Source organism: Tripterygium wilfordii, chromosome 7, assembly GCF_013401445.1.
Source record: "Tripterygium wilfordii isolate XIE 37 chromosome 7, ASM1340144v1, whole genome shotgun sequence".
Lineage (NCBI taxonomy): Eukaryota > Viridiplantae > Streptophyta > Magnoliopsida > Celastrales > Celastraceae > Tripterygium > Tripterygium wilfordii.
In genome coordinates this window covers 15822167-15842679 of record NC_052238.1, presented here as the reverse complement: position 1 = coordinate 15842679, position 20513 = coordinate 15822167, and the positions used below count along the sequence as shown (strand labels likewise).

At 36.1% G+C, this 20513-nt stretch overlaps 5 protein-coding genes across 6 annotated transcripts; 3 read left to right on the top strand and 2 right to left on the bottom strand.

The window, feature by feature from the left end:
- The first annotated feature begins 63 nt into the window (after positions 1–63).
- On the top strand, positions 64–2313 carry LOC120002720 (chromatin-remodeling complex subunit ies6). Of its 2 annotated transcripts, none has more exons than XM_038851501.1 (4): positions 64–207; positions 321–511; positions 1286–1353; positions 1909–2313. In XM_038851501.1, the coding sequence occupies exons 2-4, from the start codon at positions 337–339 to the stop codon at positions 2038–2040; spliced, it is 375 nt and encodes a 124-aa protein (XP_038707429.1). In that variant the 5' UTR covers positions 64–207; positions 321–336; the 3' UTR covers positions 2041–2313. The 2 variants fall into 2 exon arrangements, with proteins under 2 accessions (XP_038707429.1, XP_038707430.1); XM_038851502.1 differs by having other exon boundaries at positions 88–207; positions 331–511.
- Positions 2314–3802: 1489 nt separating this feature from the next.
- On the top strand, positions 3803–4482 carry LOC120001266. The gene is made up of 2 exons (XM_038849506.1): positions 3803–3959; positions 4125–4482. The coding sequence occupies exons 1-2, from the start codon at positions 3857–3859 to the stop codon at positions 4349–4351; spliced, it is 330 nt and encodes a 109-aa protein (XP_038705434.1). The 5' UTR covers positions 3803–3856; the 3' UTR covers positions 4352–4482.
- A 4872-nt stretch (positions 4483–9354) lies between these two features.
- Positions 9355–10368, top strand: LOC120002655 (ribonuclease T2-like). Its single transcript, XM_038851414.1, has 4 exons — positions 9355–9478; positions 9553–9614; positions 9696–9906; positions 10118–10368. The coding sequence occupies exons 1-4, from the start codon at positions 9355–9357 to the stop codon at positions 10366–10368; spliced, it is 648 nt and encodes a 215-aa protein (XP_038707342.1).
- Positions 10369–10865: 497 nt separating this feature from the next.
- LOC120002838 lies at positions 10866–13270 on the bottom strand. Its single transcript, XM_038851680.1, has 6 exons — positions 13155–13270; positions 11927–11998; positions 11727–11827; positions 11468–11616; positions 11230–11311; positions 10866–11026 (listed from the first exon to the last, which is right to left on the bottom strand). The coding sequence occupies exons 2-6, from the start codon at positions 11964–11966 to the stop codon at positions 10913–10915; spliced, it is 486 nt and encodes a 161-aa protein (XP_038707608.1). The 5' UTR covers positions 11967–11998; positions 13155–13270; the 3' UTR covers positions 10866–10912.
- A 350-nt stretch (positions 13271–13620) lies between these two features.
- LOC120001857 (phytoene dehydrogenase-like) lies at positions 13621–19597 on the bottom strand. The gene is made up of 13 exons (XM_038850357.1): positions 19290–19597; positions 19116–19182; positions 18792–18898; positions 18479–18547; positions 18334–18388; positions 17673–17720; positions 17402–17559; positions 16411–16649; positions 16082–16172; positions 14966–15094; positions 14674–14827; positions 14169–14263; positions 13621–14081 (listed from the first exon to the last, which is right to left on the bottom strand). The coding sequence occupies exons 1-13, from the start codon at positions 19479–19481 to the stop codon at positions 13896–13898; spliced, it is 1590 nt and encodes a 529-aa protein (XP_038706285.1). The 5' UTR covers positions 19482–19597; the 3' UTR covers positions 13621–13895.
- Between the last annotated feature and the right edge of the window lie 916 nt (positions 19598–20513).

The following is a 20513-nucleotide window of genomic DNA, read 5'->3' as shown; positions in this document are numbered from 1 at the left end:
AGACGACTAAACGGCACCGTTTAAGTGTCCACTTTGTATTCTAAATTCCGAAGTTATCCCCCATCATTGAATACAATTCCAAGTTCGCCCAACCCAGCCATCAACCTCCTCCCAGACCAGTCCACGCTGCATATCAATCAACGCCACGCGAGAAACCTTATCGTCGTCGCCGCCTTCATCGTTGGCGTCCCCATCGCCTGATTTCCGGTGTGACCCATATTCTCTTTCTAGTTTAATTTTTAGTGAAAGCTCTGATTTTTGGGTTTGATATACAGTAAAAGAGTGATTAAATGCGTGGTTTTTGGTTGTATTATTGATAGATTTGAGCAGGAGAAGATGGAGCCGGAGGTAGTAGAGGCGGAGCTAGTGTTGCCAACTTGCTTAAGTTTCAAAAAGATCCAAATGCACGAGAAGTACCCAAAGGGTCAATCTAGAGGCAGGCAGTGGAAACACCTCAAGCAGATCCTCCAAGCCGAGAATTTCCAGAACGGCTCCCCTGATGAACCCAATTGTAAGTATTTAGGGAATTTACTGGATTCACAAAAAAAAAAAAGAGTCTTTGACAAGTTTTATTTAGGCAGCTGAATGTGGAGACGAGATTGGGTAGCCAGAGTGTGATGCATATGATATGATTATCCTGTAAAAACCCCTATGAAACTAATGTCCTCACATCAACTTAATCCGATTTGTTAAAACCTAGATGGTGAAGTTTAAGGTTTAAATTGTCGCATTCTTTGATAATTAAAAGGTGTGAGCTCTAATATGCTGTACTGTGTGATTTTTCATTTTTGATTTTTTTCTGAAACATTTGGAATGTAAGTAACTGTATGTGGAATAGATGAGTGGGCTGGTTTCTGATAAATGATACTCATAGCTATCCCATAGAATTCATGCAACACATTCCAACCTGACAGCAACTTCATCCCATCTTCTAATATTCGGACAACGGATTTCTAGGGTTATTAGATGGTTGATGATCCTAAATATGACCTTCTGTGGGGATCTAATGGTTAGCAATGATGCAGCCCTTTATCTGAATTTCAATTTGCTTGAAGAGATGGTTGAAGGACAAATTTAGTTGTCTTGATGATGTCTATATGTGTGTTCACATTTGCATTGCTTGGTTCTGATTGTTGTATTGTAGTTGACATGATTGTCTATCAAAATATGACATGCTAGATCTCTCATTGTTTCCACCAATTTTGACCAGCACATCGACTCCGATTTTCTTTTCTAGGATTTTGAGAACAAACATTGACTCCCTTCATATGATCTTATTTCACAGATATTAATATCGAATCACCACCATCTATGCATCCACCCATGAGAATTTGTGACATGACTGGGTTTGAGGTAAGCCCCTTTGTAGACATGATGTTTGTAACTGTTTCATTGTCAAAATTGTTGTTGATAGAGTACAGAGGATTTAATGGTTATTGATCTTGTAGTCCCTAGAAGCCAAGACCAATTTTCTTGGAATTTTTAGCCTTCTTTCCTTGTACTCTACTGAAGTTTCATATAGTTGCATACGGCCCCTTTCCATATTTATTCTATTCTGCATTGGGTCTGCAAAATCAGGTAGTAAGATGCTGACTAAGCAACACAAACTCGAACTTTAGGGAACGTCTTGGCAATAGGAAAAAGATTCATTCACCAAGACGTGAGGAATACCAATATATTATGGGTAAAAGTGGTTAGTGTACACTGTACAGTCAATTGATGCACTCTTAGCTCTAAGCATGATTAGGAGCACAATTATGATTTTGAATGACGTATTGCTATGATTTTGGTTGGAGTGATCGCATTGGAGTCACAGGTTGTGCACCTAACTGGTATATTCCATAACTTATTCAAAATGTCAACTTTTACTTTCTTCTGCAAATTACAATTACAAATCCTGTTCTGTAGGCGCCGTACTCTGATCCAAGGACAAACCTCCGTTATGCAAATACTGACGTCTTCAAGATGGTAAGATCACTGCCACCCGAGTATGTGCAAAGGTATCTGGCCCTTAGAAACGCAGCAGTTGTTCTCAAATAACTCCAGAAGTGTCAAAGAGACAGATCACTTGGCCAAAAAGGGAATTCTTCTGATACATATTCTTCTACCTGCCCGCCTTCTGTAAACAGAATCCAACGTTGGATTACTGGTGTAGTCATTGAATAGATCTCAAGTTATTTTGCGCTACAATCTGTCTGTGTATCATTCATCATCATTGGAGTTATTTTGGAGAAGACCAATGAAATGGTATGAATGTTATTCATAGATTGCTTCGATATTTAAAAAGATCACTTGGTAGAGGTTTGTTCTTTCCATTAAATTCTTCAATTAGACATATTGTGATGTCGATTGGACATCATGTCCAGCTACAAGGAGGTGTGTAGCGGGACATTGTATTGTTCTTGGAGAGCCTTTAGTTTCCATCTCCAGATCGTCCACCTAGGCATAGTAAATGTGGATGCCAATTAAATTGTTTGGTTGAATCCTTGTGTTAAGGATTTGGTATAACAGACTCTCAATCAGCTCCTCTTTTGTGGTAATCGTGTTGCCTGCATCAAATCACATCCTCTCATCAACTGGGAGATATTGTTAGTACCTAAGTTTCTTTAAATCTCTCACCTTGAAACAGTTTTTTATGTATTGTTTCACTTCATTTGTCAACTGTTAATTGATATTTTAATTCATAATAAGGGCAAACCCCCTGTAGATGCAACTGAAGTTTCATTTATGGAAGTTAATATATGTCAACCCAACTCCTAGCGGGGTTGACATTTATATTATATTATAGGGTAGGCATTTATATATATAAAATATAATTCTGATATTTCAAGAACACTAATTAATTCGTTAAAATTGTGAAGATTACTAGAAAAACAGTATCTACAGCAACGTACTGTTCTTAGAGCATAAAAATATAATAGCATAACAAGAAACACAAGAAATGCTGAATATAAGAGTCTTTGAAATGGGGGGGTTTAGCTTGTTAATTGATACTTTAATTAATTCACAAATGAGGACAAAGGCTTTCAAGTGTCATCCATGGGAATATATGTCACCCCAACTGAATATCCTAGACTGTCTTAAAATGTTCTTACTGTTCTAGAGCATAAAACAGAATAGCATAACACGTTTGATCTATGTTCTAATTTACCAACTTTGCACTCGAGGAATTCTTATAAACAAAGACAATAATGTGAAGTTTTCAAGAAACTAAGCTTAGACTGGGGCGTATTAAAAAAAAAGAAAAAAAAAAACCCAGCTCAACGTATACATTCAACCAATTCACCAACTTTCTCGATCTGTCTACAAAATAATGACTAGAAAAGCAGCACCAGTTGGTTATACAATGGCTTGTTGCATTCTTGCAGCAGCAACAGTCCTCGTCCTCGAGACAGAAGCAGCAAAAGAAGGCCCATACGATTTCTCCAAAATCAGCTGTGTATGGCACAGAACCTTTTGCAACATGCCCGGTAATGAATGTCAAGGGTGGGTTATTGCAAAATCGTTTCCTATTCACGGTCGATGGACAAATTATTTTCCTGATGAACCAGTCCCGGATTTTAATAAATCTGGATGCACTACTGTCCCACCTGCAAATACAAACACAATTACTGTGAGTATCAACCAACCCAATATTCTTTAATTTCTCCGTAAGGTACATGTTAACTCTCTCTTTTGTAACCATTAAATGTAATTATTTCTTTATTTTGCTTTTATTTGCGTTGATGTTGATGCCAATAGAAAGCATATCTACATCCAATATTAGACAGAATGCATGAATATTGGCCCGATCTGCAAAACATCATGTGGATTACAAGCAATGCAATAAAATTTTGGCGATATCAATGGAAGAAGCATGGGAGATGCATGTTTTGACCGTCCCGACGAACCTCTTTATTATTTTAACACTACTTTAGAGTTTGTCGAGAAACATAATATGTTTGAAATCCTTACAAAAGGTGACTAGCTAATATTATTATTACTTTTAAAAAAATTTATTATTTTCAATTTATTGCTTTTATGTACATATATATATATTAATCTTTTCCAATATGAATAGTTATATCTTTATGTCAGTTAAACAATCTTCTTAATTTTATTTTTTTTTGGGGGGTATGAAACAGGAGGCGTAGAACCTGATGATATGGGTGGATATAGTGGTTCTGAGATTGCTCGTGCGATTACTGATACTTTAGAATTACAAGTTGAAATTGTTTTTTATAAAATTGGCGAACGTTTACAACTTTCCGAGGTGAGAGTATGCTTTGCAAGGAATGGTTCAAGAATGGCATGCCCTACTCCATTTAGAGTATGTCAAGAGTCTGACACCATATGGTTCCTTCCTGGTTAGCAGCAAACCCACGCTTAGGTGAAAGGGATCAGTTGACCCTCTCTCAAAAGCTTTAATATTTTCAGGGGTTTTATTCGCATGGGTGAGGTTGGGGCTTGGTTTATTTACTTCTATGGAAGCTTTATGTAAGAAAAACTCTCGTATACAAGAAGTAGTGTACATGATCTTATATAGATTAAACTTCTCTTTATTACTGTCATGTCATGTAACTTTAAAACTGTCATGTAGGAGTGTCCGTATCGTGTCGTGTCCCATGTCCGTGTCCGTTTTTGTGTTTCCTAGATTGATACTATATAGCATATACTGCTACAACTTATTGTTCTAGTTCTAGAGTATATTATACCAGCTTTATATTCGAGGAACCTTATAAACAAAGAGAATACTATGAAGTTTTCAAGATACGGCTTGGTTTGACAATTTATTTGGAAACTAGCATATATTCTAGTATATATGTTGTTTTAAAATGTTAGCATATATATTGTTTAAAATGTTATGATGACTTGGTTCAACTTATGCTGATAACTTATGCGCGCTAAATTCAGTTTGTCAACTAGCATATATCCAACAAAGTAGCATATAATTGTCAGCCAAAACGAAGCCATGGATTAGAATTAGGCATATAAAAATAAGAAAGAAAAAAAGAAAACCCTCTCACTGCAAACATAAAAGCAGTTCACAGCAGGTTTTAGTCCTTTTTTCACAAATGGCTAGAAAAGCATCAGTTGGTGATAGAGTTACTTGCATTCTTGCAGCAACATTCCTATTCCTATTCTTAGCAACCCATACATACAACAAAAGCAAAACGAGGCCCATAAGATTTCTCCAAAATCGTCTGCATATGCATGGCACAAAAGCTACTGCATGCGTCATGCCCGGTCATGAATGTGAGGAGGTTATTACAGATATCTTCCCTATTCATGGTCGATGGCCAAATTATTTTCCTGATAAACCAGTCCCAGAATTCACTAAAAGTGGGTGCACTACTGTCAAACCTGTTAGTCCAAAAGAAATTAAGGTGAGTATAGTTAACCCAATCTTCTTACATATATGTTTCAAATCCTTGGACAAGGTAACTAATATTATTATTAGTTCTTTAAAAAAAATATTATTTTTTTTTAATTTATTGTTTTAGTTATATAAAATTATTGAACAAGCTAGTAGGTAAATGTTTTCCAATTAAAATTAGCGAAAATTAGGGAAATGTTTTCCAATATAAATAGTTTTATCTTCATATTAGTTAAACAATCTTCTTAATCTTTAAATATATTTTTTTGGGTATGAAACAGGAGGCATTGAACCTGATCATTTGGAAGGATACAGTGGCTGGTTATGAGATTTGCTAGGGTATTGAATCCGACCCATTGCCATCCCTAATTGCAATCAAGTCAATTATTAATTAATTTTATACTCTATTTGAACAACCGAATAACATGATGATTTGATTATGATAAAACTAAAACGATATAAATTCAGGTTAGGGAAATAAATTACAATCACAAAACATAATTCAAGCAATAAAAGCACTACGTTACCTAACTTCATCGTCACCTCTCTGATTTAACTCCTTCGATTTGCCAACCCAAACTACTATCCATATCGACAATCGATTTTCCTATCCTATTTGAATTTGATGTTTCATTCCTAGTTACGCCAAAAGTATTTTAATCACTAACCCTTGTTATTACTAGTTGGCTAATATTTGGATTCAAAAAATGAAATTCATTAAGATTCAGCGATAATCGTGTAAGAATTAACTATGACAAGAAGCTAACCCTAGAAATCTCATTCCGGTCTCAATTTAGGCAAGACAACATTTGAATGTTGATGAGGCATCCAAAAACAATTCGCACAACCTTAGACACTCAAACATAGATAGAAATTAAGAGAAAACAAAACCAAATGTATTGAATCATCAAAGTTAAGTTATATTAGGACCCTAGCCCACTCATACTACGAGAATAGAGGCAACTAGCATAAAGAGATTCATAGAAATACATATATAGAGAGAAAAGATGAAGAACATTGAAAATCTAGCATGTCCTCCTTCTTCCTCTTGCTCCTGGTAGCTGCAATTGATGAAGGGAGAGAGATCCTCTAGAATAGAATAATTCACCACTTTTATACCTTCAAAACACTTGAAGTTGTTTCCTTTACAAAATGGTGTCGTTTTGGATTGGATCCACTTAAATTTTGCCAATTTTTAAGAGGAACGCTAGGTTTTCGTGATCTGGATCCTAGTTGCTGGAGCAACTAAGCCTCGGGTGTCATTCCATCTTCTTAGCATCCTAGTCGGTAGAGCGACTGTCTCTCGGGTCAGCATCTCAACCTCTTAAGCACTATAGTCGCTCAATCTCACCAAGAAGTTGCTTGCGCAACTAACTCTCTGTCTTAAGTTAGCATCCCAGTAGCAGCCAAGGCGCTCGATCTCATTAGCTCGCTCGAACAGCAAATCTTTTGCCCATATTCACTATTCTTCATCCATCATCCTGCAAATTTAATCAACCACAAATAATTAGGCACCATCAATGCTCAATTGCACAAAATGAGGCAAAAACTAGTGAAAAATTGAGAAGTAAAAGTTATAAATCCTCGATAGATCAGTACACAATACTCCCGCAATAGGCATAGTTGGTATATGAAGCATGTACACAGAATTTACACTACATAATATGAAAGCCTTATATGTAACGAAAAAATTGAAACTTTTATGATTTAGTGAGATATATAAACTATTTCTTGAGCCCATAAAGTGTTTTTTTTTTTTATCAGTCTAAAGTCTAAACCAGTCTAAAAATGTTTCAAACTTATCTTTTACTCGATTTTCTCATAATTCAAAATTAGAAATAATTTGTATGGAACCCGACCTATACAAGGGTGAATCGGGTGGTGATTCTTAAAATACTCAAATGTCGATTGATCTATAATTGTCGACCAACTAACTATTAAAAGAAATTGGGCCAAAAGCTCAAATATTGTTATACAAACACTGACCCATTAGCTATTAACTAACCCATTAACATTTAATCCATTAATGTATGTGTCTAATACTGTAATACAGAATATAGTTATAGTACACTATTACTATAAGGCTATCGTTAACTAATTAAGCCCAGCCTTTGACAAAAGACCAGCCTTCTCAACATTGCTTAGCACCTTCCGCTTCTCCATAATCTCAAACACGCCCATATGGAGTTCTTCGCTACCTTCAACTTCGTAGAAGATCCCGGTTCGTACTAATCTTTCTTCCACATCACCAAACGCACCGTTTCAGCCCTCTTTCTACAACTTTTTGAACTATTGAGAGAATAATTAAGTAGTTAATTACCTTCTTTTTGGCTGTCATGGCGATAATTGTGAGGCCCTTTTTTTGCCAGAATTGAGCACACGAAGAGAGGCTATGAGGAAAGGAAACCAGTGCGATCGAGGCTTCCAAGATAAGCATTAAGCAGCTGGGGATGCAGTTCAGATTTCTTTAAAGTTGGCTGTTACCAACAACCAACCTAACCTATTGGGCAATCGACTTTGTCAGTTGTCAACCATTATCTTACCCACAAAGTTCAGGCCGATAATGATTTTAGAAATAGTGCGAAGGTTAGTTGGATAGGCCCGATAATTGGTCGATAACCAGCGGACCCGACCAGCCCTAATAGCAAATGGAGCCAGTGATGATGCAAGCCATGACATCAGCGTTAAACTAAGAGAAATTGATGGTGGTAAAGGGCTTTGCAAGTGGGTAATGGAATGGCAAATTGTGGACTTGGCAATTGGGTTTATGACATGGGAGCCTAAATGAGTAAATGTAAATGAGCATATTATGTGGGCTTGTGCAAGATGATGGGCTTGGCATGATGGTCCACGACTGGGCTTGAAAATGAACTTGTTGATTTGGCTTCACAAGACTACAAGAGTCAAGAGCTTAAGAATATGGGCTGGAGATCAAAGCATGGCCTTTTTGGGCCTGACAATATATCAAAGGAAAACTTTAGTCACACCCCAATTTTTACTAAAGAAACCTTAATTTAATTTGATCATCCATTGTAAAAATTAGTTGACGGAGTGTCTTTAGTAAAAATCGGGACGTGACTAAAGTTTTCCTACATCAAATAACAAAGTGACTTTCAAATATCATTTGTCAAGTAATTGAGCAAAAATTTCCCTTTAAACCTCATTTATTATTCACAAGTACCCTCAATTAAACAATATCGTTTGTGTGTATTTTGGCACATGATTTGTTCTTCTTAAATATAATCATAGATTTAGCATTGGATGCTTAAAAACACAAGAAATGCCGAATACAACTTTTATAAAATTAGGTATCAATACCAATTCCAAGGCCCTATAAGCCGCAAAATTGTTTGGTGATAATGATTAAAACATGAAATTTAATTGCCTTTTTTTTTGGGGTTGTTAAACCTTTATCAAGACATCAAATTGGCATAACTCAATAGAATAACATATAAGGAAAAGTTCAGTTCTTCTCACACAATCAACTCATTTTCTGGTTCAAGAACTAATATGACGATGGCCCAAAAAAACAAAATCATGCGGATCTTAAGCCTAAAGTGAATAGGGACGGAGTCATTGAGGGACTAAAGGGGGATGTGCCCCCGGAATTTATATATATATATTACAAATGAGAACAAAGCCTTTGAAGTGTCATCCATGGGAATATATGTCAACTCAACTGAATATCCTAGGGTGTCTTAAAATGTAGTGATTTATATTATACAAGAATTCTCCTATTCTGGGGTGGCTACGTATTGATCTATGTTCTAAATACATGTTTGATGTATGTTCTAATTTACCAACTTTGCACTCGAGGAATCCTTATAAACAAACAAAATAATGTGAAGTTTTCAAGAAACATATCTTACACTTGGGCATATATATATATAAAAGAAGAAAACCCAGCTCAACCAGCTCAACGCATACATTCAACCAATTCACCAACTTTCTCTGTCTACAAAATAATGACTAGAAAAGCATCATCAGTTGGTTATACAATGGCTTGTTGCATTCTTGCAGCAGCAACAGTCCTCGTCCTCGAGACAGAAGCAGCAAAAGAAGGCCCATACGATTTCTCCAAAATCACCTACCGATGGCACAGAACCTTTTGCAACATGCCCGGTAATGTATGTATAGGGCGGATTATTTCAAACCGGTTTCCTACTCACGGACAAATTATTTTCCTGATGAACCAGTCCCAGAGTTTAATCAATCTGGATGCACTACTGTCCAACCTGCAAATCCAGACACAATTACAGTGAGTATAATCTAAATAAACCCAATATTCTATTTTATTTTATTTTATTTTTTTAATTTGCGTGTATGTTGATGCAAATAGGAAACATTACTGAATCCAATATTACCGAAAATGTATATATATTGGCCCAATCTGCTAAGGCCCCACTGGAGAACAGGGAATGTAAGTTTTTGGCGATATCAATGGAAGAAGCACGGGAGATGTTTTGACCATCCCGACAAACCTTTTCATTATTTTAACATTACTTTAAAGTATGTCGAGGAAAATAATATGTTTCAAAAACTTAAAGAAGGTACGTAACTAATGTTATTATTTCTTTAAATTTTTTTTGTTATTTTCAATTTATTGCTTTATGTACATATATGTTAATATGTGTGTGTATATATATATATATTTTTTTTTAATTATGTAAAATTAGTGAACAGACAGGTAAATCTTTTTCCAATATGAAGAATAGTTATACATCTTACATTAGTTACACAATCTTCTTAATCTTTAAATAGTCTTTTTGGGTATGAAACGTAGAGGAGGCATAGAACCCGATGATATGGGTGGATATCTTGGTTCAGAGATTGCTGGTGTGTTTATTGATATTGGAGAATTACAAGTTGAAATTGTTTGTTTTAAAATTGGTGAACGTTTACAACTTTATGAGCTGAGAGTATGCTTTGCAAGTGATGGTACAAGAATGGCATGCCCTACTCCATTTAAAGGATGTCAAGAGTCTGACACCATTTGGTACCTTCCTCCTTAGCAACAAAGCCACGCTTTGGTGAAATTTGATATTAGGGGGTTTTATTCGCATGGATGAGGTTGGGGCTTGGGTTTATTTACCTCTATGGAAGTTTTATGTAATAAAAATTCTCGTACACAAGACTCCTACAATGTGTATGGTCGGAAACATAAATAATTTCTTATATATAAATTGAATTTCTCTTTATAATTAAGTGAGATAAACTACTTCTTCACCCCCTAAAAATATATGTAAAAAATACCAAGGCTCTTGGATCAGCTCAGTTCAAGTTTCTTCTTAACATATTAGATGAAATAGGAAATATCAGACCTGCTGATATGGATGGAATGGATATATTGGCTCTGTGATTGCTGGTGCTATATCAATAATGTTATAGAAGCACAAATTGAAATTACTTGCAATAATATTAACAAAAAGCAACGGTAAATTAACAAACATTAAAATCAATATATGTTTAAAAAAAAAAAAACTGCTTGAGGTGGGGGGTGGGAGTATCCTTTGAAAGGGGTGGTTCAAGAATGATATGCCCAGCCTAAGGGAACCATTATGGGGTTCTCCTCAAAACCAAAGCCAAGAAATAGCAGAGGACGGAGTCCACCGATGATAATGCAACAATGAGTAGTGCTACAAGAACAAGAGTTAGGGTAGCAGTCTTCAGCTGCAAAAACTCGAGCAAAAAAACCCACATTACCACCACAAATTCTAAACCTTAAGATTTAACTTGAAAATCACAATAAACTGGGCATGAATTTGAGAATACAGTAGTGTGCCGTACTTTAAAATTGGTAAAAGATATTTCAAAAACAGTCATCAGCTTCCTTCCATGATTCTATGATATTAAATGAGGTAGGATAGACATACCGTGCTTTGGAAGCTTGGCCACTCTATGTACTTCAATTGACTAGGTTGCTCAACCAGAAATACAAATAAAGACCTCAGAGCCCTAAAAACAAGATGAAACACCAGTTACTTCACAAATGCTGCGTCTTTTTTGTACTTTATAGCAAAAGAAAAAAAACTTCGAATGTCAACTTATAATAGGCCTATAAATAGTTCAACATCAATACAAGAAAAAATTTTAGGTCTTAAAGTAGAATACCAGATCGCTTGCTTGACAAGACTAATCAAAAAGGTTTCCTCAGGTACGCCATCCTCAAAGCTCAATTGTTGAGAATTTCTTCCCACAGATAAAGCATGCTTGTTGCCAGAATAGTTTGCGAAAATATATGGAATTTTTTGTCTAGAAATCTACAGGGACAAACTCCAACAGTTATTCGTTCATACATACACATCCTCAATGGACAGAAAAATCACATGACAGAAAACTTTTAAAAGAAAAAAGAAGAACAAACGATCACCATTCCAGGCCTTAGCTGAACAGTATTGTAATCATTAAATCTGATTCCATTATAGCTCTGAATCCTGAACGGGAGTTTAGTAGGACAAGGGTTTGCCAAGCCTACACAATACAGGGGAGAGATTATAGCAGAAAGATACCAAACAAACATTATAAGAAGTATGAAAAACATAGAGGAGATATCGATAGCAAAAGAAGGACCTGAACAATTTATAGACAACCCAGAGATCAACACCATCATTGAAGCAACACCAACTTGCTGACTGGTAATATCTACAGGTCCACAGCATACCAAAAAATTATGCACCTTATTGGATACCTAATAAATGCAGAAACCTAAAAGAGACATCTCAAACAACATTTCTTAAACCTAATCACAATGAGAAATTCCTGCAAGATCAAAGCAATGCTTCACTTCTAGATTTTTAAAGACATCAGAAACCACACCCCAAAACTTTGCACGAAGCTGCTACTTGTTTCAGAAATTCTAATAATCTCATGCTATTATGCTAAGTACCTAAGCTAAAAAAGCTTTGCCTTTAATATGATGCACGGAACAATAGACTTACATCACGGTATCTTTTTGTCTTTTTCATGAGTAACCTTTTTTTGCAATTTTTTTCTATTATTGGAAGCTAATGTCGAGCGCCCTCAAAAGAAAGGGGGAAAAAAACAGCATAACCTTTAAAACTAACACCAGTAGAGGCAAATAGCATGTAAAAACTGTATTTCTTTCGAATTTCTCAGAAATTCTTGATTATCAATTACTAAGCTTCATAGCAAGCCACACCTTTGAACTAGTACTCAGAAGAGGCATCACAACATATACTTCAAGTGAATTTATAAGAGAAAGAACCAAAACCCAGAAACACAATACAATAAGAAACAAACTTGCATACTGTTAAAACCAGAACAACTATATACAACAACTACATATATTAAACACCGATTGAAACTCCATACACAAAAATTAAATGATAGTTCCAAAAAATTCTTGAGAAATTCCGAAAAGGATTGAGTATTATCAAACCCTTCGAGGCAAAAAAAATGAGAATAATCCCAGATGGCCGGTAATCTACAGAGAGAGTGATGCAGAGAGAGAAACTAATACCCAGTAGAGGCGTCACAGCATTATAACTTTTCAATTTATAAGCAAAAGAACCAAAACCCTGAAACACAATAAAACAAGAAACAAACTTGCATACTATAGAAACTAGAACTACCAGATACAACATTAACATACATCAAAAACCAATTGAAAATCAGTGCGCAAGCATCAAACGACAGTTCCAACAACCTAGGAGAAATTCGAAAACAGGATTAAATATTTAATCAAACCGTTCGCGGAAAACAAATAAGAATAACCTGCATACATCACGTTTTTATATTTTGATGAGTAGCAGAGGAATCAAGGAAGAGAGAATGTTACCTCGTCAAACCCAGATAGCAGCTACTCTACGGAGATAAGGAGAGTGTTAGAGAGAAAAGGTTAGACAGCATCGTAGCATCAGAGTGAGCATCCAGGTGGAGTGAGGTCGCCGATTTGTTCATCTCAGCTCTTAAGCAGGACAAAACGCAAAGTTTCAGGTCTTTAGAAATAATTGGGCCTCGGCCCATATGTCGGAAATGCTTAAAATTTTGTATTTTCAGCCCATCAGGGCATCAACACATTTTTTTGTTCTGTAATACCTCAGATTTTAGCCCACAAAATATTTGTTTTGTACACTGAAGATTTTCAAGAATGAACTTTATTAAAAAAATAATAAATTCAGGAGAAGTTACAAGGGAAGGTGTTTGAATTTTGAAGTTTGAACTTCTAGAATCGAAAGGTCTTGAATTCAATTCTCACTGATAATAATATCTTTGTGGTCACACACTGAATTTTGGCCCAACATATCCTATCGTCAAGTAAAAAACATTTATACGCGAGGGTTTGACCGCCGAGCTTAGGCTCATAATGTTTCATATAAAATTGAAAACACAAACAAAATTAGGATGACAATATTTTGTGGCACTAGAAAGTAGAAACTGTCTTAACAAGATGTTCTTAAATCTGCAACTCATGGGGAGCTTCATAGGCATATGCAAAATCTTGGAAGGATGGTCCAGAATCCAGACAGAGATGTTTACTAATATTGCATGAAGAATTGTCCAGCATCTCTGAACGACTTCACTGAAGGAAATAATCCGAAAATGGAACCTGTTCTCGTAACCCATTGAAGCGTCTGTTCAGGGTGCGAAGAGCTTCAATGTGAGGTTCATCCTCCTCCACAGGTATTATTCTAGCAAAGCTTCCCTCTCCTAGACTGTCAATTATCCGGTTGGCAGCTTCAAGTCCGGTAACATAAGCTTTCTCCTATTAAAAATATTCATTGAGACAGATATTGATTTTGTCTATAAAACAGTTCATCTCAACAACAAAAAGGCACACTTCAAATCTTACCTGTGCCCACGAACCATGTCGGGTTACAATCCAGTCTCCCGCCATGAACAAGTTTGGGATTGATGTTGAACCTCGCATCATAGATTTATATGAACCTTACAGAAGAACAAATAGGAATAATGAAAGAAGAGGGCAAAACAAATTGAAGAAATAAAGAGAAGAAGCATATGTTGTGAATGGAGCGAGACCCTTGCACTATCTTTTCCAATCCAAATTCAAACAAAAGCAACATAGATGACTTCATGCTGTTTTTAGTAATAACCGGCTCATTCCGAAATTTCTTAATTAGAACAACTACCCTATATGTGATTATCTAGTCACTAAGTTATTCCACAGTATGTTGCTTCCAACTCCAACCTGATTACTTACTGTTGTTGCTAACAGTTGTAGTTCAATGAGAATCCATGTAAAACAATCCAAATTGTCAAATAAAACCCACTTTTATTTGATTTTCAATAACTTATGTCTTCCTTTCCAAAACAATGAAAAGGCTACATACACCTACCTGGAAAGAAATGCGTCATAGATTTGGGATATCTTTCGATCTCCACTTCCAGTACAGTTGCAGTCTCAAAGCCCTTAATGTGCTTGGAAAGATAAGATGACACTTTTGCAACTATTAGATCATCCTTCAGCGGCAATAACTCATTAGCATGATACTGCACAAAGAAAATTTAGGGAGAAAACAGAGATAAGCTATCCTCTCTGTGGTAAATGATATGAAGAACTTTAGTTTAAAAGAACGTTGAAAAAAGTAAACAGTCAGGCTAGCGGGAGGCAGGCAGAATGATACGTACAAAATCAGCTTCTATGACTGTGGCAGGATCATCTTTATGCTCATCATACATCATGTTTAAGTCAAAGAACGTCCAACCAAATGAATCACCAAATCCAGAAGAAGCATTGCTTGTTTTTGGAACATTAACCTGGTTGTACATTGAACATATCACAAGGAAGCGGCTTCATAGATAGAAGCAGTTTTAAGCTATAGAAAGGTATAACAAAAGTATCCCAAAAAACCAGCAAAATCCAAGAGATTATCTTAACGATTGCATTCCTTATTAAACAGAATCCACAATCAACACCTGTGCAAGAAAAAAAAAAGGGTTTTACCCAAGAAAGAAAGTAACTTAGACCCTCTTTCACTCTGTCTGATAATACAACCTGTCCCAAGTTCGGATAAAAAGGAGAGTTGTGGTAGGTCGACAGCAAGCGTAAAACTTGCAAGCGACCACAAATAACTGGCAATAAGACTTGGGTACTAATCGTCAGTTCCAAAATCTCAATGAATTTTTTCGTTTGTTGAGCTAGAAGGTCAAAACTAATAACTACTAAGGGCAAATGCAATGAGAAACAACTTACTGGGCCAACATTTTTGTTGGCCCGGTCCCACCTCTATTACACAAAAAGTCAAGTCAAACACGTATTCTAATACAGCCACATCAGCAAAACACAAATTTCTATACACTTTTTCTTCCCACACACTTTCTCTTTCCACCCAACCCAACAACATTCCATTCCTCCATATTATCCACAACAAAACTACACCAAAACATCAAATATCAATACATCCACATCAGCAAAACACTTATCCCAATACAGCCACATAAGCAAAACACATTTTACAATACAGCCACATCAGCAAAAGACAACATGTTTGTTGGCCCAATACCAATTCACCATTGCATTTGCCCTAACTAGGAGCACAAACATATCAGCCACCACAATTTAACTTAACAGTTATGACAAGAAAAAAAAATTCACCCTCAAGTTTTAACCAAATTCATCTCAGAAAGGAAAACTTTAGTATAGTAAGTTAGAATCAGACATCTTCTAGTATTCCAAATTTTACATTCTTACCGCAAGGGTGTAAATGCCAAGAAAATATATAGTTTCAGTTTCTCTTCACGCACCTTCCTATCAAGCCAAAGCTTGGCAGTGAGTACATCAATGCTGGACAAATTTAGAACCTTCAGAAAGTCTTCTCTTGTACACAATGCTGAACTACACAGAACCCATTTACAAGTGAAAATGGGATAGCATGAATGGAACATATGGGAACACCTTGCCAGATATATTTGAGTGACAACATCCAATCTAACTATTCCAAAATCAATTCTCTACATCACCATTCATGAAACATGAACTGAGCTCGAAAATTTAAGCAGATAAAATATAACCTTCCAATCAAATCACAAAAAAAGAAAGAGAAGAAGTTTACAAAGATTTCAAAGCAGCAAACCTGTTCTGAATAAGTTCCCTAAGTGTCGAGATTCCGATAGCTAAGATAACTGCGTCTGCCTCATAAGTCTCACCACTGCAAACTACTTCTGAAATGCTATTTGTTTCCTCATTGAGAACAACATCAATTGCTTTATTGCCTTCCAGAAATTTACAGCCTTTGGTCCTCATGGCGTCCATCCATGGCTCAAAAATCTTTTCTTTGATCTTCCCGCGACACCACACCATATCAAAATCTTTCTATGTCCATCCACAAGAAATACAAAGTTGAGGTATAAAAATAAAACATAATAATTCTTTTAACAAAAAGGCTGAGGATGTAATGCTTACCCTCACAAAAAATAGGACAAGAAAGGATAAAATAGAATGTCTAGTATAACATCAGGCCAATTGAATTGTTAAGCAAAAGAGATTAAATGAACTCATCTTTACATTTTAGTCTCAATACTTTCAGTTGATATGCTCTGTTCATATATCCCAAGTAGTTATAGAGAAATTGAACCTGTATATCTTCAGTAAACACAAATATACAACTCGAGCACTCCATATGATGAATAAAAAGACCCTTGAAAGCTACATATGTATAGCCCACAAGCATCGTTGTAATTTACATTTAATGTAATTCGAACTGCTTCAGAGTAACTTAAGTGTGGAGCAAATTGTGGATCATCCTCGATTTGAACTTAGCCATCTTTTGTTTTAGAAAATTTTTGCCATGAGGATTATGCCTTATACCAAAGGCAAAAATATATAACAACCTTCACCTAATTGAATACTGAAAACAAATACGGTAGGCACTAATGTGGAAAGACACTAACTTCGTTTATCAATATTGTAAAAGAGTAAATAAAAGGAGATATCATGAAAAGTTACACAGCTTCTACTTTTTTTATTCAATTCCACTTTGTTCAATCCTTGTGTTGTCAGAAATATATTTATTACTGAATATCCAAAATCTAACTTTCCATGCAGTGGGACTTGAGCAATCAAACCTGGTGAGCAAGGACCAAATAGTTCAACACCCCCAGGGTAGCAGCGGCACTACATTGCTCTCCTGGAGCAAACAACCCGATATGAACCAACGGACCAATAATATCCCTATAAAGCCTTTCAGAGCGGCCAAATTGTTTGAAAAGCTCCCTCGCAGTTACTAGCAGTAAAACTTCCAGATAAGACACTTCAAACAATTCATCTTTAAGTTTATACAGCAAAAATAGCATCTAGTTCCTTAATCTAAAGAGAGTTGCCATTTTATCTCCTTACTTGAGTCATATTTCCTCCAGGCTGTGTCTGTGTTGTCAAAGTCAATTACTGAAAATGGAAGGTGCATTAGTCAATTGGTGGCAAGATATTACACTGAACTATTGAAAAATTCACTGTTCAACATAGGCAACGAGCCTAAGGCCTCAAAAGCTCAAGAAAAATGATAAAAGAAGTGTGCACATACACTGTGTGAGCCTTGTGCACGGATGTTGTTTACCTTTTCCAGTAACAAGATATGAACAAGTGAATTTTCTGCCCAATAATTATGGTCAATTTTTTTTATATCTTCTGATAATTATTTGTGGTTCGCCCTGGGGATAATGATAAAATATTAGGAGATAAACATGACCACCTTAGTGGCAATCAACAGTGTCCATAAAATACACTATTACTCACTTAATAGTATCTACTTAAATTTGACACTAGGAAATTGTTGCCAATTTTAAACTACTCATGACTAGGGCATTATTTCTGGAAAAGACGATTTTGTATTTGTTCCATATAGCAAATAAAGTTTAACTGGATCTCTCAATGGAAAAGAGCTTTTGACATTCAGAAATGATCTTTTGCAAACAATTAAGAAGTAAAGAGAGACATCGAATACGAAGAAATTCACTTGCTTTTTCTAAGCTCGAATATTGGGTAAAATGGCCAAGTATACCTGCAGCCATTAGAGGAAGTGATGTTAATCTGTCAAGCAATGGGAGCCTAGTAAACTGCATATAATAGTTGAAGACTCGTTCAAATTGAAACAGTATTCTAATAAAGATACCAGAAGCAAAAATGCTATGCGATGCGATGCATACTTGAGGGTAAAATAAGGTCCCCAATGGAGTTGGAAGTCGAGGCAGATCTTGAAATATTGGAAATTCAACCTGCCAAATAATCTTGGAACTGTTGTCACGTTGTCTAAGAATTCAACCACATCCAAGTATACATGGGCTTGTTGAATTCTTGGAAAATGTGCCAGTAAGAACTCATGTCCAGTAGATAACTTTTCCAAGAAAGAACAACATAGAAAAACAAACTTGTCTCGGCCTGTCAGCCGAGAATGTCTGTGAACTTTCCATCATTTCCTGGCACATTTTTATTGTTAAACTGAAAGCTTTCACTAATTACCTCCAATCCCTCTGCAGAATATTGTGCTGATGCTGTCCAGTGAGTGAAGGGCTTGATGCCCAGCTCATCAACAAGGCTGAATATATTCTGGAAGGGATTCCAGAAACCTGCGAATAAGGTAGAAATCCAAGAATATGATTCAAATGACAGAGACAGATCACACTAACCTACAAGTATCTGAATACATTCCAATAGATTGTTGGCCAAGACGACCCAACTTTGTTAGTCTCATTCAAACAAGAAATTCTTCCTTCATAAACTATCTAATATAAGCCAATTTATTTCAAAGTCAAGAAGAAAAGGTTAGTTCCAAGGGAGAACTACCCTGAATACCAACATCATCGGCGCCACTAAACCCATTACCACTCTCAAGAACAGTGACATCAAATCCCTGAAAAACATACAAACCCCAAAAAGCCCACTTCAGAGATTCAATAATAACTCAAGTTTGCAAATGATTATATCCTAAAAGACCAAATATAATTAACGAAGGGAAACCTGATTGCAGAGGTGGTGGGCAGCACCAAGACCAGCCCATCCAGAGCCAACAATGACGACCTTCTTTTTCCTCTCATGGGTTCCGCTGACACTAGTATGTAGATTCTCAGCCCTGCAAGATAGCCTGAGAAATCTAGAGTCTTTTGAGGATGGGAGGCAAAGTGTTGGAGTAAACCTCCAACAAGTTAACATTTTAGAAACGGTTTTCCCAACTAACTGTGGCTTGGCTACAGAGTCTGTCTCTCTTCTCTTCTTTTCTTTTTTTTTTGCAGCTTCACTTTGTTTGATTGTTTCATCTCTATTTCTTTTTTTGTTAAAATCAAATAGAGCTTCTGAGAAGAAGATGTGTACATTTTCCTTGCCACAAGTCCAACTATCCCAAATTATGAAATGGACGGACACGAGTTCGAATAAATCATGTGGAGCCCATGATAAACACTCCAATCTTTAGCATTTTCGTTTTTGTAGTTGTCATCTGTCTATTTGTGTGGGAGAAATGGCCTTTTGATTCGACACTCTCGACAACTCAAACACACCAGGATTTGTTTCTCTACAAGACAGTCACCATGATTTTTTGCTTGGCTGGCTTCAGGGGATGAGCCTTGATGGAGAATTGTTGTATCGAGCTGATCTCACTTCTTGTTTATTTGTTTTTCTTTTTATTTGGTTTGTTTCGTTGCCTTCTAGGGAGGCCCTATGTATGAAGATGGGCCTCCGTGTTGACGAAGCCTCAACTCTAAAACTTTGGTCCTCAAACCCATTTCTATCCGACAAGCTTTTGCGTATAAAACTTAACAAAGAGTGTGTTTAGATTGAGTGATTTGAGAAAATGGAAGATAAAATATTTTTCTCTCTCATGTTTGGATAGATAAATAAGAAAAGGAAAAAAATATTTTTGTTTACTAATTTATGCTTACTTTTTATGTTAAATTATTATGTATAAGGGTAAAATATGTTTTTAATTTATAAATAACTTAATTAGTTCTCCCTTCCCCAAATGAACCCCATTTTGATTTTGGGGAGGAAGTATTTTCACAAAAGGTTAATAAAATATTCCTCTCAATTCTTTTCAAATCACTCCCCTTAAATTTTTCTATACTCTCCAAATAAGAGCTCTGATCGCTTAAGCAAGGTCTTGAGTTCGAGTCCTTGTAGATGCAGAAAACCTTCTTGGGAGAGGTTCCCGCCTTTGGTGCCCAACTATACCTTGGAGGATTAGTCCTG